General features: G+C 38.7%; 1 protein-coding gene across 2 annotated transcripts; it reads right to left on the minus strand.

Moving 5' to 3' along the window:
• On the minus strand, nucleotides 1-22,743 carry LOC108106332. 2 transcript variants are annotated; one of them, XM_017213305.2, is made up of 8 exons: nucleotides 21,965-22,743; nucleotides 10,747-10,788; nucleotides 4,763-5,923; nucleotides 4,561-4,697; nucleotides 3,109-4,504; nucleotides 2,194-3,051; nucleotides 1,829-2,130; nucleotides 1-1,707 (listed from the first exon to the last, which is right to left on the minus strand). In XM_017213305.2, the coding sequence occupies exons 3-8, from the start codon at nucleotides 5,822-5,824 to the stop codon at nucleotides 1,512-1,514; spliced, it is 3,951 nt and encodes a 1,316-aa protein (XP_017068794.1). In that variant the 5' UTR covers nucleotides 5,825-5,923; nucleotides 10,747-10,788; nucleotides 21,965-22,743; the 3' UTR covers nucleotides 1-1,511. The 2 variants fall into 2 exon arrangements, with proteins under 2 accessions (XP_017068794.1, XP_017068793.1); XM_017213304.2 differs by lacking the exon at nucleotides 21,965-22,743 and adding an exon at nucleotides 13,259-13,897.
• Between the last annotated feature and the right edge of the window lie 274 nt (nucleotides 22,744-23,017).

The raw sequence follows: 23,017 nt of genomic DNA on the forward strand, positions 1-23,017 counted from the left end.
TTTTACCTTTATTGAATCATTGTATTGTATATTGGTGTTATTGTTACACATATAATTGCTATTGACAGCGCACATTAAGCTCTCTACTTAAAACAAATTGAACAAAGTAAATTGTATGATTCTCGATCGATGGGTTTAATCCATATCCCCATCGACATTTCTTTATTGTTTCGCTTGGTTTTCATTTTCTTTTCTTTTTTTTCGAGTTTTCCTCCTTTTCATTTCTAAATTTAAGGTTTTTATTTGTTGTTTTTCTTTTCATACCACCTAGATTGAAAATTTGTTAATAGCTGTGTGTAGTACTTTTTGTTATACAATAGTTTATAGTCAGGTATCAATTGGAAAATAAGAATTTTGGTTAGAAATTCAACACATCTAGATCCGTAATAGTTTATCTCTCGGTATTATTGAAGTACAGCATAATGTGCTTGAAGTATTTGTTCAATATTGCATGGCGTGTGCAAAAGTATCTCTCCAAGCACTTATTGCATATGAAAAAAACAAAACAGGGAAACTATTATAGTTTGTAAAAACGAGGAAAGAAAAACGATCAATCAATTGTATTTAACTAAAATAAAACTCTATTAGAAGTACACCCCACATGCAGCTCATATCGTATCACAGGCACGCTTAATAGACACTCTCATAACCGAAATTCAAATCGAAATTAGATAGTTAAATTCATCTCAAACTTGCATTCAACATAAACTTTAGTTCTTTTTAAAATTTTTTGATCATTAAAAACTCACTACACACTAACAACAACGATCGATATGAGCGCACATCAACCATTATCCACTGCTTGCCCCAAAAAACCTACTGCAAATCGCTAACTCCTTCACAAATTGCCTTTTAAAATTGCTGACGCTACTCGACGGTTATACATTATGGTACATAAATATATATTCAAATATATATATATATATTGTATGTGATATCTGCATGCATGCCCTTTCTATATACGTTAGTTTTCTCCCTTGTTTTTATTTAGTATTGCTAATTGCTCCGCTTTCGCTTTTCTTGAATGTGGACCCCAAAAAGATACAGATAGTTGAGATACAATTGCAGTTACAGATACAGATACGGATTGATTTTGCTTCGCTCTTTTGACTGACTAATTCGATTGCTTTCATATTTCAACATTTTTTACTTTCGCAATGTTTTCAAACACATTTTCCAAGTATTTCAAAATTCAAAACTAAACGAATAGAACCTCCCAAGAGGTTGAATACCAAAAAAAAAGAAGAATTTAAAAAGAAACTAAACTTAAACGTTAACTAGTAAAGCAGTTGGTTGGTTGTCACACACACGCCTAGGAGTTTCTTTCGCCTCCTGCCCTCCGCCTCCGCCTCTTCCTGCTCCTCATCCTTCTCCTGCTCTTTCTGTTTCTACAATTGATATCTGGGCCACTGCCAGAGATCCCTTGTCTCCCGCTGCTGCCATTTGTCTTGGAGCTGCTTGCACAGACGGCAGAGCAGCTCAAAGGTGCCGCCCAGGGCTCGCAGTAGCTACTAAATCCTGCCAGCGCTCTCCTGTCGCGCACTGTAGCGCGGTTCAGCTGGCATCATGGTGTCCGTCACCAGCTCATTGGGTGCCTCCAAGACGCCCTTAGCATGTGCCGCCGCCGTATCGCAATCGGTGCGGCGTGAGATCAGCAGGCGGATGTCCGTATGCAGGCACAATCGTCCGGAGCGAGATGTCTGGAACCTAGGAATTAGAAAGATTAGGTTAGTTCTGAGGAATATCTTTGGAAAGTATCTAAAAAACTCGTTATAAGCGAAGGAGCTTTCCACCATGCTGCCTCATCGCTTACAATCTCTTAACGTACCTTAGATGTATGGAGTATCGCAGCCGTTTCATTTGCTCGGCGCTTATAAAATGTCCCAATTTGCTAGTAGTGCTAGTCACTGTTGGACTCCTGGGCATCCTAGGTCCAGCATCCTGCTCCTGGCTAAGTTCCTCAGCCAAAATACGCTGACGAATGAAAGTGCGATGCAACGGGGGCATGTCCCGCATGTCATAAGGTATCACAAACATCCTAACCACAGTGCCCATGGGATTCAATAGTGTGGCCTGCACCGTGCCCGTCCTTGGAACCGAATAACCCTTGCGCGGCAGACGAATCTCGCACTGGAAAAAGATATTTTTCTTGTTATTTTTTCGTTTCCTCCTGAAATTTGTCATCAAACTCACCAAATAAGGAGTGCTCAGCGTCTCGCCATGCAGTTCGTAAAAGTAGGACATCGCTGGGATGGTCAGCTGGGTGGGACAGAATCCTCCGGAGGCACCCAACTGCAGCTTGAAGCCCGACACCTCGATCTTAGGCATAAGTCTTCTTTGTAGCAGAGATTCCTCTAGGTTTCCCAGCAAAGGACGTCCACCAAAATGAGCAGCCAATCTGGCGCGACATTTTAAGGGCGAACCACCAGCTGGACTGCACAGACCAGATTCCAAATCCTCATCCGACAATTGCTCATCGGAACCCAAAGAACTACGATCGCTGCGATCGCTCAAATGGCGGGAACGCCTTTTATGGGCAGCCAAAGCTTGTTTGGCAAACCTTGGCGACACGGACAAAGAAGCTGCATGTGGCAATGTGGGAGCAGAAAAGGATTTCTGCACTGGCGGCGTGGCACTTGCATCCGGTGCCAGCAGCTGTGAATGGGCGTGGCTCAAGGCAGCTGGATCGAAACTAAAGGCGGGACAGCCAATGGCAATGGGAGCCGAACTGCAGAAGATCGTCGTCAGGTTGACCTTGGGCAGGGCTTTTCGCATTTGAGGCGAAACAATGGGTGGCGGTGTTTCACTCGCCAACAAACTTGATCCACAATTTAATCTTAGCTGACTTGGCTTTGGTGAGGATTTGCCCAAATGTTGTTGCTGCTGCAGTGGCACCATCGCATCTGGTTGATGCTTTGCCGGCACTTGGCTCAGCGGCGTCTTGAACTGCACCACTATGTGGTCTGCCACTACGGGTGGTGGAGTCTTGCAGCGCTCTGTGGGATTGAGGGAACAGCGTTCAATGTTGGGAGTCAGCTTGGTTGAGGGAATCTACAAAAGAAACTTGTTTAGCTTAAGATAATCTTGGGAATGGTATCAGAAACCTACCTGAACTTCAGTTTGTTTCTCCGACTCCAGATGCATGCCACCAAAACCATTGCTCGTGTGCTCTCCATTGGTGGGTTGATGGACCTTTCCATTTGCAAAGTTGTGTTGAGTCTTCTGGCGTTTGCACACCTGACAGCCACTGCTGGCTGGCGTGGCGGCTTTCACCAGATTATTGTTCTGCCCTCCATTGAGATCTGAGTTGCGGCAGGAGGTTCCAAGAGGAGCCTGATCCACCGACTGATGGGGCTTTCGATTCCGGTTCTTTGGCGTTCGCTGGATGGCCTGAAGTAGGAGCTCCGCCTTGTTGCGGGGTGTGCCCACGATGAGATCGCTGCTACTGAGGCTGCAAGTAGAGGTATCCTCCATTTCAGAGGCTGTCGTATCGCTATCATCTGCATCATCAGCTCCTTTTCCTACACCATTTGCAGATGTACCATTGGCTGCTCCTCTTGATCCACAAGGTGCTCCTCCTCCTCCTGTGCAGCTGAGGCAAAGTAGAGTCTTCTCACTGCCACATTGCTGGCAGCTGCTTAGAGAAGTCTGCGTGCCCGTGGAGATCATGGCGATGCGCCTTGGTTGCTGCATAGTCAAGGATAGGGATGGCGTTTCTGAAAGCGTCTGAGATTGCGACTGCGACTCTTCGCCCTCCTCCATGGGTTCCTCGGTTTGTTGTTGTGGATTATTTTCCCGTTCCGGTGTTGATTTCCTCTCCCTTTTCTTGTCCCTTCGCTGCATTCGCTTGCGATACTTCTGTAGCTGTCTTTCCCGGTGACTCAAACTTGTATCCCCGTCGAGTTCATCCAATACCTGTCCCATTCCTGGTTTTCCATTATCACAGTTGGAGCCGCTGGCCGTTGTCGTTGGGGTTAGTGCACTTATCCGGGCACCCAGACCTGTCGGTGTGGCGGCATGAAGACCACCGCCACCAGTGGGCGTGCAGACCGGATCTCCTCCTCCGCAGGATCTTAAGCTAGAGCGCGGAGCTGGACTAGGTGGCATTGGCTCAACATGCGGCAGCCCACCATTTATCCTGGGCAAACTACGCACGCTCACCGAGATGCTATAGCTCTCCGAGACATTGACGTTGGGAAAATTGTGCACATTGGCCTTGGCACTGAAGCCATCCTCCTGGTGTAGTCCACTGCTATTGGTGGTGTGCTGTTTGATCCTGTAGAAGATGTTAAGACGTGGTCTCTTTTGGCCACCACACTGTGTATATGTGGTGGCCAAATCTCCGGCATTATTTCCGCAGCTGGAGAAGATTACACGACCACTGTCGTACACCGAAGGATCACATTTGCGAAGGAGATCACACCAGGCCACGATCTGCGAGAAGTACAACTGACTCCGAATGGCGCTGCACAGTGAAGGCAACGTCATTGTAGGCGGCGGAACTCTATAAGAGGAAGATTACTTTAGATCTTTGTTGGTTTTAATGGTTTGAAGACTCACTTCTCCTTGCCGGTAATGATCCACTGCTCTAGCAAAAGTTTATGGCTCACGGGACCCAGGTAAACCTCGATGCATACGGGTTCACGTCTGGCCAAGATGGCCTCCATTTTCATGCAGTACGCCCGCCAACGATTGCACTGGAAAAATAGGATTTAAGAAGTGAAAAATTGAAAGAAAATCTTTTAGTTATCCGAAAACGTACGGTCATATTCACGTAGGACATATCACAGATGTGCTCCTCAGCCTCCGATGGCATCTCGCCCTTGGCCAGACCCATCTTCCTGAGGAACTGATCACAGTGCGGCCCATGTTTGGGCCGCGATGCGGAGCTACTTGCTCCGCTGCTGGCAGTGGCAGTTACCGTTGTTGTTGGTGTGTTACTGATGCTTGCTGCTGCTGCTGCTCCTAATCCCAATCCTCTACCACCAGAACCACCTGATCCTGACCAGAAGAAGGACAAGCTCAGGGGTCGTGGCTCCACAGGTGGTGGCGCCAAGGCGGGTCCACCTCTCAAACAGGTTGTGGCCAGCGATTGCAGTGAGTGAAGGATGTTATCCGATGAATTGGAACCCGGTGAACTGGCGGCACTGGAGTTGTTGGTACCACCACCACCACCGCCCGGACCACCACTACTGGCACTGCTAGCCAAAGCCATTCCACCAGCTCGATTGAGCATAACCCGTCGTACAATCTCGTAGTCGCCGTGATCCTTGTTGAGATCATTGATGGCCAAAGAAACCAACTCCGGTTCAGCACTCATCGCCTGGGCAGCGGGTGAAATCTGACGCAGTTGGCAGAGTTTCTGCGTCCAGCGCTGGTGGGTTAGCGAACTACTACTACTGGGTGATCCGGCCGATCCACTTCCATTGCCTGCTCTATTTTCCGATCCTCCCATGGTACCATAGGGATTCGTTGTGATGTTAATAGCTGCTCTGGAGGTGGAGGGTCGCGGCGAAAGGCGTCCTCCCGCTGAAACACCACTGGATCCTCCTGCGACAATTCCCACCTGCGGTTGCTGATACTCATCGTCGGCAATGGGCCTGCCCTCGAGGATTAGCGAGGCCAAGCCCAGCACAACCGAGCTATAGTTGTTCTGAGCAACTGCACCTGCTCCCGTTGACACGCTACCAATGATTCCTATCATTCCCAAACCGGACAACATTCCTCCTCCACCCGCCGCCGTTGCCGAGCCCAAGGATGCAGATGCTCCATTTTGGCCCAATCCCGCTGGCGGTGGCGAATTGGTCACGCTGGTGGGTATCATAGTCGGTTGGTTGCCTGTCGTCCGTTGGATCTAAAGCTTGTTCCGGTTCCGATTCCTGTAGCTATTGCTGCTGCTGCTGCTTCTTGCACCAGAAGTACACTGGAAAAATAAAGGAAAGATATTTTATTAAGAAATTTAAATGGTTAAATATAGAAAAATAAATAAATAGGTAAAAGTAGATCTTAGAGTACGAAATTCTATTCATTTTCTCATTTTAAAATCTACTTTTAAGTTAGCCATGAAGCCGAAAAACTGGCCCTAATTATATCAAAAAGTGTTAATTTAAGAGTGATATTACATAATTTTAAGTTATCTAACTGATTCTCGTGGGAAAATCTAGTTTCACTCGTAGCCACTGATAGTTAAGTAACCTAAAGCCAAAGTCAGCTTAAATTTGGCCCGAAACTAGGCTGGCAGACTTATGTATGACATACATCCTTGACTCTATTTCGTAACCCACAAGGCTGCTGCTCTATAAATAAGCCTAGCAACAGATGCTGCAGTTGGTGTAGATTCCAACCCACCCACTGGCCGTCACCCACTGCAATTGCTGAAGGTCGACTGAGGAAAGAAGCACCCTCAACTTGAATCGAATCCCCAAGGTCCAGCCACTATGTACTTTTTATATTATGTACTAGTGACATGGTTTACTTTAGTGTTACTCTTTTTTTATCCTTCCGATGCGGAAGCAACAAAAGGCTAGCCGCCAGTATAATTCTCTTGGCCAATTGTTTAAATGCGACACACTGACACGGCCCCGTTTTAACCTGAAATCATTATGTACATAGATACATACATATGTACTGCACTTAACTAAGTGCACATATACATGCTAACTAATAAGTGAGAAGTAGAGGGGAAAAAAGAGCAGAGCTGGAAACCAGGTCGTTACTTAACCGGAGACCCAGTTAGGAGCAACATGTCAGCCGTTTGGCAATGCACAATGCATCAAGCAACCATCCACCCACCCACCACCTCCCTGCTGCTCACCGCACCACTTGAAAATTCGCACAGGTCGTCAGCTCAGCAACAACATGTTGCTAACGATGTGACGTCATTGAGCCAAGCTTTGCAAAAGCATTGCATTCGTATGGGTGAGAATCTGTGCGAAACTTTGAAGGTCGTTCTGTGGCAACCTCTTTGGGGATGCTCTATCTCATTTTGTATAATTATTTATCTATAAATTAGGTTATTAATTTATGGTTTTTATTAGGATTTAATATTATAATAATCTTTTCTAATCGTTTGTCATTTAAATAAACATTAAAATAGTAATTTTAAGAGTCCTATAAAATTATTAGTTAAAATATACATTTTACTATTTATCATTAATAATTAATGAAAATTTAAATATAAAATTTTAAATTATATTTTTAATATTTAATGTTAAAACAAAATGACCTATAAACATAAAAAAATAAACTAGAGTACTTTGTTTATAAAATTAAAAAAATATAATTATTATTGCAACTTTTAATAAATCTTAAGAAAGAGTAAAAAAGTCTGTTGCAATTATATTTTTGCATTTGTAAGCTTTTTTTGTATACATTTTTTTTGTATGCTAAAACTCTGCTTGACAACAGCGAAATCGCGGGCTGCGAATTGAAAACCAAAACCAAATTAAGAAGCAAACATGTGCAGCGAGACGCGTGCAACATGTTGCTAACGAAAGAGAGGGAGAGCGCGCGCTCTCTTGGGTAAACATGTTTGTCTTTACTTTTGCTTTTGCTTTTGCGTTTCTTCTTGACCTGCATACACAATATATAAGTAGCGCGCGAGACAGACACAGATATATAAGACAAAAAAATGAGAGCGGGAGAGCAAAAAGCTTTTGCCCTCTCTCCCTCTCTGAGTGTTTGTATTAGAAAACATCTGATTTTTGTATTGCTTTACAATGTTTGCTGTGCGTTTGTATGTGTTGAGTTTTGTTTATGGCATATTCGCATATATAAACATGCTGATATATATGTATGTATATGAAATACTCTTGGCCCACAATAGGCAAATACATACGGACGCGAAAACCCGTATGAAAATGGGGACAAGCGAACGGAACAACCGTCCATATTTCATTAATAATTCTATTACATTATTGCCAATTCTTGTTCTTTTTTATTTCCCACCCCTGCTTTACAGCTTGTCCATTATCGTTTGCATCTCTCAACGCAGACGGAAGGAAAACGGCGGAAAATTCGCTTTTCAACTGAAAATTGAAAATTTACTCGATGACGCAGTTGGAGGAGAGACGCGCTACGATTTCAAGGAAATGTCAGGAAATGACAAACGTGGAAAATCGCATGGGACACATCGGGAAAATTTTACTTGTCTGATAAATATTTTTAGTCGTCCCAAAAGACGTCATTGTGTGTTTTTTTTTAGTCAATTTAAATTACATAATCGATTAAAACATCTATAAAATTAAAGTAAAGTGAATAAATAACAATAAATTCTGGATATTTTGGAATTGTTCTTAATACTATTTCTAACTTCTTTGCCTTATAAAATCGAAGAAAAATATTTGTACTTCATATTTTTAATATTTATGCCAACTTTATCGTTCTCTAATAATCAAAAATTGTATTTGAGTATCTTATTGTCTATAAAAGCGGATTATTTTTCTTGGCAAGCTAACGAAGCTAAAGCTTCAGCCAATTGCTATTATTCTGTAGAGATAGCCTTGCAATTCCTCGCACTAGGAAATCATGAATTCTCACTAAAATAATTGCTTTTTAAGGTAAAAACAGATGCAAAAGTAATTGGCAGCGAATTAAACAAAAAACCATTAAGTTGATCGGAAAAAAAAACGTTTGTCATATGGTTGTTTTTTCCACCTTTTTCCTCCTTGATTGGCACACTTTGTTGATTATTTTCTGCATTTTCTTGGCAAAGCGATCGAGAGCAGGTTGAAAAAGAGTGGGGCAGAGGAGTGTTGGGCGGAAAAGGGGGTGGTCAGGGGGCGCATTGTTGGACTAATTTCATTTAGCTCGGCCACCGTCCTTGGCATGCTTTTTGATTTTGCAACGCGCGCGCTGCTGCATTTGTGTTCGTAGATTGTCTTGCTTGAATTATTTATTTATTGCACATTTTCGTTTCATTTGAGTTTTTCTCATTTATTATTACGTGTTTTTTTCTCTCTTTTTTTTGACGCACATTACAAAATTTGATTACCAAGCGGAAAATGCAGGCGAGGCGAATGGCACAAGAAGGAAAACAAATTAGGGAACGGGAAATAAAAATGGAAACTTAGGTTTTTGTACCCTATTTTGGTAGAAAACATTAAATATAAGGAAATCTAATTGAGAATTTTGTTTCTAACGTTTCTTTTTGATATGTCTAAGAGGAACCTAGTTATACAAAGTTATCCTCAAACTTTCTAATAAAACACCATTTATATACGATTTCTAAAATCGATTCCAAACAATTTTTCACCAAATCATCTTAAAGAAAAAGAAAAATACACACAAATAGTTATACCCTATAAAGATCACTCTATGAAGGGTATTAAATTCGAATATTGGAATAACAAAATTTTGAAGGCGCGCCACCAGGCGGAGTGAAAGGCATGTAACGAAAACCCCCGCCAGTGGCGCTGCATCAAAAACAAAAACAAAAAACCAAAAAAATAATACCAGTTCAAAGCAGATAAGAAAGAGAAAAACAACGACCACGAGTGGAAAATTGTTATGTTGCAACTTTTCAAATTAAAAAAAAAAAACAAGTTCCGTTTGCCTTTCGTTTGTTTTTGGGGTTTCCTTTTCTGCGTCCCCCTTTTCGGCGTTATGAAATCAAAAAAAAAAAGAAGAAAAAAACAAAAGCCAAGTTAACACGTGAGTGCAACGAAAGCCACAAACAAAGAAAACGTCTTTTATTTGCTTTTAACATCATCTTATACGGTTGTGTTTCACTTTAGTCATGCCGTCGAATGCGTCACCATAAAGTTTAATTATACTCATATTCTCGTTAGCTGCAGAAGTTAAGTTCGTTAAGTGGAGGATGTGTCATCTCAAACGGAAGTCGTAACGAGATTTCTGAGATGGAGTGGAAATATTGAAAGATCTTACAGAAAAATGTTCAAAGAAAGTCCTAAAGATTTAAGTGAAAATAACATGCTTTATAATGTTATATACATTTCATTCTAACTTAAAAAGTGAATACCATAGAAAAAATATAATCTAGGAATAGCTTAACCTCTAATAAATTTGAATTGAAATTATTTCTAAGGAAACCCTTTTAATTCATGTAATTCACCCTAACCAACCTAATATGTAATTCCCGTTCGATTTTCATAGAATCATCCTACGATTCTTATTAAATTTTCATTTCCCAGGAAGACTGCAAGACAATCGCTTTTCCAAACACTGATTGACCTCGCTGTCGACCTTACAAAAGCCCATTCTGTGCCTGTGTGCGTGTTCGAATGCTCATGTGGTGGTGACCCTCCCAATCATAAACCTTCACAGCTGAGCGAGCTTTGGTTTTTTTTTTTTTTGTATTTTCTGTGTGTTTTCTAGGGGGCCGCACCTTCAATGGGTTACATGAAGCCACCCCTGTTTATCACCCATCCTCCTCCTCTCTATTTATCTCTAGTTCTCTCTTACGGAACAAAGAACATATTGTAGGGTGACTTGAGTTATCAGCATGGTCATCCGATAGGGAATTCCTTGATACGGTATGTAAACTTTAGAAAACTTTGAGTTTTTACTTTTTTTTTTACTTTAAATTCTAATAATTTAAGTCTTTAATAATATTATAATTATATTGAAAATATCAGATATTCATTTATATATAATTCAATTTATTTCACACAATTACAGTGCCTACAATTACTCAACTATTTTTTCACACACGAAACATCACCGCGTATTAGAGATATCATATCAAACCAGTCAAGGTTTTCCTTTATAAAATCCCCCTTCACTTACCTTTCAAAACTTTGTTAAAATTCCATTATTTTTTGCTTTTTGCTAAAAAGAAAAGATAAATCGAAAAGCAGTGATTAGAAATGGTTGAATTCTTTGCAGTGAATTAATATGTAATTGATCAGGAAATGTAACAAATTAAAGCGTAATTACAGTTTTTTTTTTTTATCATTTTACAGAGCGTGAGACACCCTGATTCTCTTACACAACAAATAAAGTTGAGGTATTTTTTGCTCACCCCTTGTCTACCTCTCTCTCTATCTTTCTTTCACCCACATTGCCCTGCTGATGCTCACATGTGCGCAGTAAATAAAAAAAAAGCAAAAACAAAATAAAACAGAGGCAAAATCAAAGCGAGCAAAAACAAAAAAGGCAAAGCAAAAATGTAAACAAACGCAGTCCAGTTATGGTGCTCTTCTTCCTCCACGTGTGTGTGAGTGGGTGAGCAAGTATGTGAGTGTGTGTGTGCTTTTGTAATGTGAGAGCACGTGAGCGCATCTCACTCGCACTTGTGTGGAGTTTTGGGGCCAGCAACTGGAGTGGTCGAAAGAGAAATAGGGAGAGAGAGAACATGAGGGAGCCAGAACAGGACGAGCACGTTTTTATTTTTAGCCAAAATATTTCTTGCAAATTGAGAGCAAAAAATCAACAAAAAAATACGCACTTCTTCTCTTGAAAAGCAAATGACCGCAAGACGTGTTAATGCCTTCCTTTAACCCCTCTCTTTTTTGCTCCCCACACACTTTTTCACTTGATACTTTTCCAACTCCAATTCTTTATTCTGTTTCTCTTTCTGCCGCCGCCCCCTACCCTTGTATTGCCCTCTCCCTCTTTCATTTACATTTCCAACTGCGCACGTATAAAATTACTATGACAAATGTATGCAAGTGTGTGTGTGTGTGTCTGTGGGTCCGAGTTCGTTACATTTCATTTATATTTCTGTATTTCTTTTTTGCCTTATCTGAATTGATATAAATTGACCAAGTGTACATTGTACGTGTAAAAACCACAGAAAAAACTTTAACCAAAGTTCAAAAATTTCATCAAGAACAGCTGTTGCTATTTATTTTGGCTTTATTTCGGCTTTGCTATTTTCGTTTTTTGTTTTGCTTATCTGCCAAAAATGAAAGAAACCAAAAGGCAAAGTACTTTCACTTATATAAAAAGCAGGTTCAGAGATAGTGAAAGTTTGTCATTTAATTGTTCTTGCTAAATTCTTTAAATTGCAGTTAAAGTGACCTTCACTTTATGTGAATTTAAAGTGACCACTCGATATGGTAAATTATTTCAGAAATACTTAGGTGTTATACACTTATTGTAAGCTTAAATCATTAAAATATTAAATAATATGAATAGGAAATAACGATAATTTTATTATTTTTACAATAATTTCCTTCCCATAGTTCATTCACAATGTATCCATTTATACATCGCATAATTCTCCCTCCCCACTTTCTTAAAGATTTGATCTAACAACCCGGACACGTGGGAGGTTTCAAGTATTGCGCATTTTATTCTTACAGATTTTGTTGCTATTTTTCTTTATTACATGATTATTGCCTATTATATTTTTTCTTTTATCTTCTAACAGCTGATTGAGTCAAACAGGTTACAAAAGCGAGAAACGAATAAAGAAGTTCGAAAGCAGACCTGCCGATACATGATAAATGCCCCCATGCAAAGCAGCAACAAAAGTGTTGACACACAGCAAATGCAACGACGCCACAATTAGAAAATGTGTGTCAATTATATTAAAAAAGAGAGAAAAAAAACTCGAGTAGTTTTCCTGACTTCACAACATACAAAAACAACATTTGAGGGAGTGGAAAGATAGAGATACAGATAGGTGTGCGGAGGGAGGAGTGTGAAGGGGCCAGAGAGCATGATTTGAATTGCCTTTTCAGTAAATTATGTGTGTTGCTTTGTATGTGAGGGTGTGTGTGTTTGTGTCAAATAACATCGAAGGGGGCGTCACAAAGTCTCCCAAAGTGCTTCACCTACACAAGTGTCCAACTACAGTACAGCTTCTATAAGTAAAATTTTGCATTACGTGATTAGAATTCACGAAAAAAGGTTTGAGATGTCGAAATATTATAAATTTATTTAATATTACAAAACAATTGAAAAAATTATATATTTTTTTAACATTACATAACAATTTAAACGTTAAAAAACTGATTTCAATTTATTAAAAACTGATTGATTTTGCACAAATTTAAACTTAAAAATTTGCAAGTACACTTTTAAAATTGATTTTAGGGAGTGTCCACTGTCACTGTGAGCGATCTTCAATTATTGGCAACTGTGTGTGTGGGTGGTTGTGGGTGATGGAAGTGGTGGTTGGGGGGCTTTAGAGCTTTGCCAATTGCGCTGCATTAGTATTAGTTTGGCTGTGCTTTGGCATTACGTCACCAACACATGCGCAGCTAACCAGCTGAGTGGCCACAAACACACACAACCATACATACTCTTGGCACTTAAAGCCATACAATTATTTTGGTTTTTGTGCACCAACCTTTTTTTGTGTTTTTTGCTGTAAAATTTTGTCGAAAACTTCCTAATTTTGATGAATTTGGTTTCTTTTCAAGTGAATTTTAAAATTTAAAAACACTTAATTGAAATTGATTTGATTTAGATGTTCATAATTTTAGGTATTAACTGTGGCGGATTTTTGTCGCCTTTGATTTTTTTGAATTAATTGGCTTCTAGTCCTGAGGCTGAAAAAATGGCAGTGGCCACATATTTTTGGGCGTTCGCTTAGCTGCATTTGAATTCTCAACGCTTTTGAACAGCGCTAAAATATATCGATGTATTGTGTATATATATATTTCTTTAAAGTTCGAGTTTCGCAGGTAAACGCGTTTCAATATTAGCCAAACAAACTTGTTTGCTTAGATTTTTTGGCCTTTAATTTTTTGTTTTGCTTTCCTATGTATTTCTTTTTGAGAGTCTCTGCACTTCACACACACACACACGCGTTCACACTGTGAAAAAATAAATTTTAATTCCTTCTTTTTCTTTTGATTTCTTTTTGTATATATTTTATGGATTGTGACGCGTGTGCTCGCTTCGACGTCTCGAAATGAAATGAATGGAAATAAATGAGCGGAGGAGCCAAGCGCTGCGAACCGTTCGCTGCTGCTGACGGCAACTTTCTAAAACAGCTGAGCAGCCAGCAGCACTTTGTTTATGTATATACTATACATGTCTATATATACTATATACCTAGATAGATAGATATATACATATATATATGTAAACCCCTCTCTGTTGCGGGGAAAACTACGTCGTACATTTGGCTAGTTTTTGTGAGTTTTGTTTGTGTATGGCAACATGTTGCTAACTATCTCGATAGCAACATGTTGCTAACTATCTCGATAGCAACATGTTGCTGTTGCGCAGGCCAAAAATGTACACAAAAATCATATGGAGCTCACCAATACTAAAGTATGTGAACGAAAAAAATAAATAAACACATATGATAAGATAAGTAAATAGGTAAGAAACAAAATCACAGCTATAAATTACAGTGGACAGTCGGTTAGGGGAACTTTAATTTTGATTAAGAAATATTAATACTTATCATATAATATTTGGTTTTTCAATTATTTATCAAATCTCCTAACATTTTCTGTTTGATTAATCAAAATACTTATTAAATATTACGAAACCTTTTACCATTAATTCAGGTTAATCTCGCGGAACCCTTTTTCATTTTAGTGGGGCAAGAGCAAATGTTGTTGCGATAGCGATTCAATAACAAAAGCCACTCACAGATACACAAAACACTCACACGCATACATGTTAACATGCACATGTAGATTAAACAACAACAAAAAAGACGAGGAAAAGACAGAGATAGAGAACCCGTTTCCATATGTTCGAGATGCCATGTTGTCGAGTGTTGTTTTGCCTTATGTACGAAAATAGCTGTTGGTTCGTGTATATGTATATAGTATATATATATATACAACTTGGGTACTTGTTGGCAGATTTCTTAAAGCAGAAGAGGAAGAGAGGTAGAGCACCAAAAAACAACAACAACGCATGCGCTTTCAATGTATTTATATGAGTATGTGCGATTATATATCCGTATATAGCAAGCCCCAAAAAATCGTCAGCGACCCAGACAACAGCAACAAAATTCAGAATTTATGTTTGCCTGCTTTCCTTCTCTCTCGCCTTTACGTTCTGTCTCTTTCGCGGCCTATCTTTGCCTTTCATTTCCTCTGCGTTCTCCTGCGATGCGAATCTTATCAGCACAACCCACACACACACACCCGTATATTTTCGAATTCTACTGCTCTTCTCGTTTTGCTGATATGATTTGTACTTGATATTGTTTGAGAAAGATTTGCTACACGTTGGCCTATTCTGCTTGGAAAATACGCTTAAAATAAGAAAAAAGATACAAATTATTATACATTAAAGGTAGTTCCTTATAACGTCTGTCTTAATATGAAACCTGTCCTTTTAAACCAAAATCATAATCAACATTTTAAAGAATTCTAAAGATATTTTAAGACATTTTTACTTTACTTGACTTAAGAGAGCTTTACTGTCTTGAAGGTGTTTTTCCTAAAGAGATATCTTTTGGCAACCAAATCGCATTCGAACTTGGCTGCACTTCCCAAGTTTCACTTAACTGTTAACCACTGTAGGTGCAGCAGACACCATCACAGACGGCACACATCTATAGCAGCAGATACTTTGTCAGGCGTCCGTCTGCAGAAAAAGCGAAGAAGTGAACTCGAGTAACCCAACTTGCTTGCTGGAACCGAAGGATACTCTCAGATACTCGAATACTCAGAGATATACGGATACACGGCGACAACAAAAAACAACATAGCCAGCCAGACAAAGAAATGCCCAGACCAATGCGAATGCGAAGACCAAGACTAAAGAAGTCTGGGGTCTGGGGTCTGGGACTCTCATCGGTCGCCATCCTGGCCAAACAGGAAAACAAGAAACTGCTGATGGACCCCCCTTAAGTCCAGACAAAGAACCAACTTGAGTAATGTTTACCAATGCAACAGTCCGTATATGTATGTAGGGTCTTTTCTTTAAGGTGTTTCAATTATCAGCGTTTTAGGTATTATATTTTGTATATTAAGTTGAAATCGAAAGTTATTGCCTTGATAATGATGCATTTTGATGTTTTATGATGTTTATTGATGTTTTGAATAGTACATTGAAAATGTCACACTTAAGATCTATTAATGATCTTCCTCTATTAAAAATGTGCTTTTGAAGAATATCTAAACATGTTTTCCAAAAATCCTAATGTTTTACGTACACTTTCTTTGTATACTCTATATCACTTTGTCAAATTCCATTTCTATTGATTGAAAGGTGTCGTCATAAATTAATGGAGAAACGTTGTGGACCGATTAGCAGCTCTATCGATCAATCGATTCTCTGGGTTTTTCTCGTCACTCGTCTGTAAGCCAGACATTTCCCATTTATATTTTTCCTGAAACCCGAGATAAGAAGTTCAACGCAAATATTTACTGTTTCTTTTCCCACTTCCATTTATCTCGTGCAACTACAAATAGAAGTAAGGGAACTTCAGTTACAGGTATGTAGATCTCTATAGACCTTATATCTTATGGAAAGTCATGCTCAGACGAAATATAAAATTTTCCACGCACAAGAAATAAGGTTTTACATAAATGAAGATGAGATCACAAAAGCCCTTGGGCTTGGTTTTTCTTTTCTGTTTTTGGTTGGCTTTTATTTAAGTTTTATTTTCTGGTCTCTTGGTTTCAAAGCTTGAAAAATTCCACTGATTGATGTCGGGCTTTGGCTTTCTTCGCTTAATTTTAATTAAGATGGAATTCGAGAGACGTGCGAGTGTGTGATTAAATATGTGCGGAATAGTTTAAGCTAATTGTGTTTTTCTTTTACTGATGCTTTGCCCGAATTAAAATGTTTAGTGCTCTCCCTCCCTCCTCTCTCTCTCTCTCTTGATAAAGGGCTAGAGCTCTTCTCGGCTCTCTTCCGCTTTTTATATGCGCAGTTGTTTTCAACACACAGATACAAACACATACACACTTAATTGTGTCGATCAGCTGTTTTGATAATAAAACGGTTAAAAACCTTATGAAAGCAAAGCAGCCCGCAAAAGAGGAAAACAAAAACCAAACTAACAATATTACAGCGAGCTCTGCTTGGAACGAAACAAGCTAAACTATAGAAGATTTTTAGTAAAGGCTATTTTTAAATTAATTAATCATTTAGATTAAAAATAATAATAATAAATTTAAATTATTAAATAAAAGAGATAAAAATGTGTGTTCATTATTGAAACTTAAAGGTTAATACAACGAGTGATTACTGTACTTGCTGAATCTTTTACTGCATTTCATTATACATTTTTATACTTTGTTTCAATCTTAAGGAAAAGTCCACATGTGTTTGTTTGTTTACCATAACTTATAAATTATAGAGCGTTTTGCCGCAACAGCAATTGCGGGATTGCAAAGAACGCAGTTGAAAAGTTTCGAGTTTTTGAGACCCTTGGAAAAACCTTGGATTGATTGCGGGCAAATATAGACTCAAGGCAGACGAAACGCTTACACAAGAACGAACGGCTGGGGGCACAGCTCATGTAACGCGTGTGCATGGTACAGTAAATATTGGCTGTGAATGGCATGCGTCAGCGAAAAGGCAGAGCTAAGGAATTTATAAAGATTTGAGGTCGCAGAAAGGCGTTAGCCCAAGAATTTTAATATATATTCAAGATATAGAAGAATTTATACTTTAGAGTTCTTTTTAGCCAATGCCCACTGTTCAACCCTTGGCACTGTCAACTTTCTGATTATTTTAGCTCTTTGTGTCTGCCGTGTGTTTTTCCTTCGTGTTTTCCGGCACACCAACACAGCTGTTCTTGTAATTTGGCCCACACGTGACTGTGATTGACTCGTCGTCAGGTGGGCATGGAAAGCAGGAGGGGAAGAAAAGAATGTTGGGACTAAGGAGAAGAAAACTGGTAAACGAGGTGCCACTGTAATGAGCTTTCCACGGAAAAGCAGAAAGTTTAAGGTTGAGAGCGCAGACAGCTGTGACATCAAAGCCAAGTGTGGCGGCCATATTGGTTGGTGATTGTGGGAGGTGATTGGAAAAAAGGGTGAAGAGGTGTTCCAAAAATATATATATATATCAGTATATGTTATTTAGATGGCCGATGACCCAGCACTTTGATAATCTACTTCAGATAGCAGGCAGACATTTTGAATAATAAGCCCCTCTGAATAATTGAAGGCTATCAATAGAAGTTAGTTATAGTTAATTGCCTTGTCGAGATAGGGAGTTGGTATTTGTTCAGATATACCACCCACTTACTAAACAAAAATATATAGTAATTTCATCATGCTATATCAAGGACTGTTAACATAACTATAAATAAGACTGAAATGGCTGATATTGCCAAGAATTATCAGATAAGAACTTATTATTACCTAGATATAAACTCCCTTTTAAAATCCCATTAAATCGCATTCAACGTAATCTATTTGTTTAATCCCTTCTATTAAAATGATGTATTAAAACTCCTATTTTTGAGCCATGTAGTAAGAAGCGTGTCATGACGCAATTAGATATCTTTGGAATATAGAATATTTACAAAAATGGGAACTACTCAAGAGCCCGTTGTTGCCCCGAAAACTCTGCTTACCAATCCCAAAATCATGTGATGACTACATGCTGTTTATTTTTGTAAAATCGGCAAAGCAAAAACAACAAAAAAGAACACAAAAATCTAAACAAAGAGCTTTTGTTAGCAATTTAGAGAATTTCATATAGAACATGATTTTTTTGGTTTTATTTCTTTTCCATATATTTTATTTTGTTTGCTTTGATTGAAGCGATAAAGTAGCGAATTGAAAGAAATGCAAATTCCATCAAAGCCATTGCACGAATATCAATCAAAACAATGTTGTTTATCCCCTCCCGACTACTTTCTACCCCTCTTTCAGCTATATAGCAACCCTCATCGGATATAAGGGCTTTTATTCTAAACACAAAATCAGAAATTTCGAAGGAATGAGCTGTGATTCCCAGACGAGACGACTTCATACATATATATGTATGTAGTATATGCCCACCCCCTAAGGAAACCTCTTGATGTAAAACCTCCCAAAAACCCATCAGCTGTTGAAAATTTTGGTGGGTTCGTTGCCTTTACATCGCTCTCTTACTCTCTTTGTTTTTGTATTGTTGAGAGAGAGAGAGTGCGAGAAAGACTGCCCCCCAAAAAATGTTGTTACTTTTTAATTTTTGCTGGCTGGCACATGTTGCTATTGTTGTTGTTGTTATCCCAAAGTCATTCAACCCGACAAACAAAATAACGTAAAATAAAACGCAAAAGTGGGCAAGGAGCAGCAGTAGCAACAACAACAACAACAAATACATAAACAACGGAATGGGAACGGAAAAAGTCAACGGCTGAAAAGTTGGGGTCACTGAGCGTTAGCCACTCTCTCTCTCTATTGCACGCTCTTCTTCCCACTCTCACTTGCTGGACATCTCCCCCTCTTCTTGATTCTCTTCAAGCGAATTTCAAGAATACCTATAATGCGTAGTAGAGAGGAGTCCGGCAAAGAAATCACGCGAAAAGTAGCGTTATAATATCCAGGAACAGGTTCTATAATTCTCAAACAATAGGTTTGCTGAGTAATGTTCTTTATTTAATGCAATTTGATTTTTATCCTTAAGATATTTTATGGTTTCTTGAACCCTGCTTTTAATGCGTAGTATGAATAAGCCGCTAAAACATGATCTAATACAAATACAGAACAAGTTCTACGAGTCTCTAAAGATTTAGACAAATAGTAATCTTTGTGACAGATATTATTTTTTTTTAACACAATAATATAAATATATTAATACTAACACAGATTTATAAACTGGATTGAACAATATTTCTTTTAAAGATTTTCTTTTAAGGGTAATTTACGAAGAATAATGTTTATGATCATTTTCATTTATTTAGACCCTACCGTCTTCTTTTTAATCTATTAAATATTATCTTAAGAAATATTTCCAGAACTGAACACAGTCATAGTAAAATATCTTTTTCATGACTATCAAAACAAATATTTTTTTGTGTGTTTTTATGATACAGATGATATGAACGCCCCCAGAAAGAGAACCAGGATATGTTCATTAAAATTCATTTAAAGAAGCGAGCAAACTTAACAAAGGAGCATTAAAGCGTATCAACCTTTCTTGCTGTTCTTTGGTTATCAGCTGAAGACCTAATGTGATATACGACCCTGAATCGTAATGCAATAACCCCAGGGAACTGGAAATATTGAGATAGACCTTATCAGGGGTCCCAGTTTCGTTTTTCGGAACGGGTTATCTCAGGCTGCCGCATAACCACATACCGTAAATATATAATAATAAATAGCAATAAATGAAACATTGAAAGGAGTTACAAAACAGAAAAGCAAACAACGAATTGAGGTTTCGGTGACTTCGAGATAAGCCCTGCAGTTTTCCTAGGTTTTGCTTCTTTTTTTTCGTATTTTTATTCTTATCGGCGAAAGTTCAACCCGAGAGTGGCGCGGAGGTGGAGTACAGGGCACTACAATATAACACTTATGGCTTCCATTAACAGCATGGAAAACCATAAAAACGCCCAGACACGCAGGGGACTTTACTTTTGTCCTTCCCTTGGGCGAGTTTGCTTATTTGCTAACATATTTAATTTGAAAAAAAAAAACACAAAACCGACAGAGTGGTGAAATACATGGTTATTTCCGGGGGAATCATATTTTATAGGATGAATGCTTTGCAGTATATCCAGATTATTGTGAAATTATGATTAATTTTGCACTATATGAATGAAAAATGCACTACACTCATTCATTGTATTTTAGATTCTCGCAAATGCGGGTCTTGAGGATAATTTTTTCTTTGTTAATCAGTAGTATGAAATTCAAGGGATTTTACCATGATCTTTTCCAAAGCAAATTTTTTTTCATGACAATGTTATGAGTTTTTTTAAACTAAAATTTTTATAGAAAGAAGATTATGATACATACATACATATATCATAAATGGTATTTTAATCGGGGTAAACATACATAAATATAAATGTCTCTTGCGTTATAAAATCTAAGCTCTGATTAATAAAATTTACATTTACATTTTACAGGGTGCCTAATCTTCCACCATTTCTCTTCTTCATTTCACAATGCCTTTGATCTGAAAGCTTAATATGGCCGCCAACGAATGAGAAGGAAATGACAGGGCGCCGACAACCGTTAGTCCGCTTACAGTGCAACATCTTTAACCCGTCTGCCAAGATTTTGCGGATGTACATAATGCGCACTTGGCAGCAAAATCCCAGCAGCTAATTGCTTATGTAAGCAGTCCGCTTTTGGCTATCACTTAAACAAATCAATGCAAATATTAAATCAATATGGATGAGGAGGAAAACTCAAACTGTCAACCGTTTTTAATGTGATTTCCTTTGTTGTCTGTTTCTTCTGCGCAAAAAAAGGAATAGGAAACAAAGCGAAACGAGACGAATTCAAGGATACAGCAAAGTCGACGCTAACCGTTTCTTTGTCTGCTCTCTCTGTTACACACACACACACACAAATGACACAGCTGATTATGAGAGACATCGGAGCGAAGGAGTAGGGGAAAGTAGGGAAAGAAAGAGACAGAAAATAAATATTGAAGCAAAGGCAGTGGAACGTGAATTGAAATCATTTACTTTGACCATAAAGAGAATCAACGAAGACTTTACAAACACATGAGGACGCACAAATGCACTGACGAAAAGCATTAGAAAGGTCAAGCTTAGCTGAGCTTTTTTAAAAACAAGTGAATAAGTTAGGTTTTCTAAAAAGTAACATTAGTAGGTAAACAATTGAAATATTATTCTTTTTTCTTTCCATATGTCTGCATAAACATTGCCCGCCTAAAGACTATTTTATGCTATTTTCTAAATATAACATACTTTTTCATAGTGTATCGAACTGTATATTATGTCTACTTTGTTTACACAAGTCCCGCATTTCCAGTTTTAAGCTTCTCTTAAAAACGCCATTTTCTAACGAAAGACTCCATTTAAACTGATGAAATATTATAGTCCCCGCATAAAGTTCAAGGCAATTAAGCACAATTTGTGGTCTTGTTTTTATTATGTATTAGTCAGAAAGGAAAGAATGACACGAGGAGAATGCAATAAAAATGGCCGACTTACCTTCGCTTTGCAGCTGAAGATCCGTTGAAAGGCACGATTTTCGCTCAGTGTAGCCGAATCTTATGGCCGTGCTAATTTGTTGCCTTTACTTGATTTTTTGACATTATTGCAGTTTCTATTTATTTTTTTTGGCTGCAAATATTGATTTCACTTGCACACACAACACACAGGCACACACACTTGCAAGCAAACAGCGCTCACACACACGCACTCAGCTGTGCTACTGCTGCTTCTTCTATTTCTGGATTTTGCGTCTATATCATTGATTTATTTTCGATTTTTGCAACGCTTGCATTTTGTGGCACTTGAAATATATTATATATTTTTTATATAACCCACAGTATGCCCCTTTTCATTGCATTTTCGCACTCTTATTCGCCATTTATGAACTCTTCTCTGACGGGTAAAACGGTTCTTTTTCGCTATTTTCGCCTTGCACCCACGTACCGCTCTCTGCTCTTCGCTCTCCTCTCTCTATACACACCGCTCTTTATCCTTGATTGCTCTTTCTATTTAGCGAAATTGATCGTTCTCAACTTGGACGCCATTGCAGCTCCACAGGCGAAAAAATCGGTGGAAATGCCAACACAGGTGCACAAATGCCGATAAGATGGAAAATCGGAAAAGGACGCGCCTACACTTTCAATGCCAGCATCGCGTTGCCCATTCGCTGTCAAGATTCGCATAATTTCCACTTTTGGTTCGCGCACAACAACCAGCTAAAATTATTGTTTATTTTTTTCCCAACAAAACAACTGTGAGGTGAGACTGTGAGACCAGACCAGCTGTGGGCGGGTCAGTGTGCCCGTATCCTAGTATGGTGAAAATCTTATCGAGGTACCCAGTTAAAGGTCTATGACACGGGAGTGATTTTAATTTTATTCGTTTTTTAATATGCCCATATTACATATAGAAAAATATATTGCTAAAAAAATCTTTTAAACATAAATCTTTTTTTATTCTAGCCTAGATATAGAAATTAAAGTAACTGTTTGTAAACTAGAGATTTACCCCTTATATGGTTTAACCTCCGAATAAATCATGTTAAAAAGT

The sequence above is a fragment of the Drosophila eugracilis genome, unplaced genomic scaffold, assembly GCF_018153835.1.
Source record: "Drosophila eugracilis isolate 14026-0451.02 unplaced genomic scaffold, ASM1815383v1 contig_90, whole genome shotgun sequence".
Taxonomy (NCBI): domain Eukaryota; kingdom Metazoa; phylum Arthropoda; class Insecta; order Diptera; family Drosophilidae; genus Drosophila; species Drosophila eugracilis.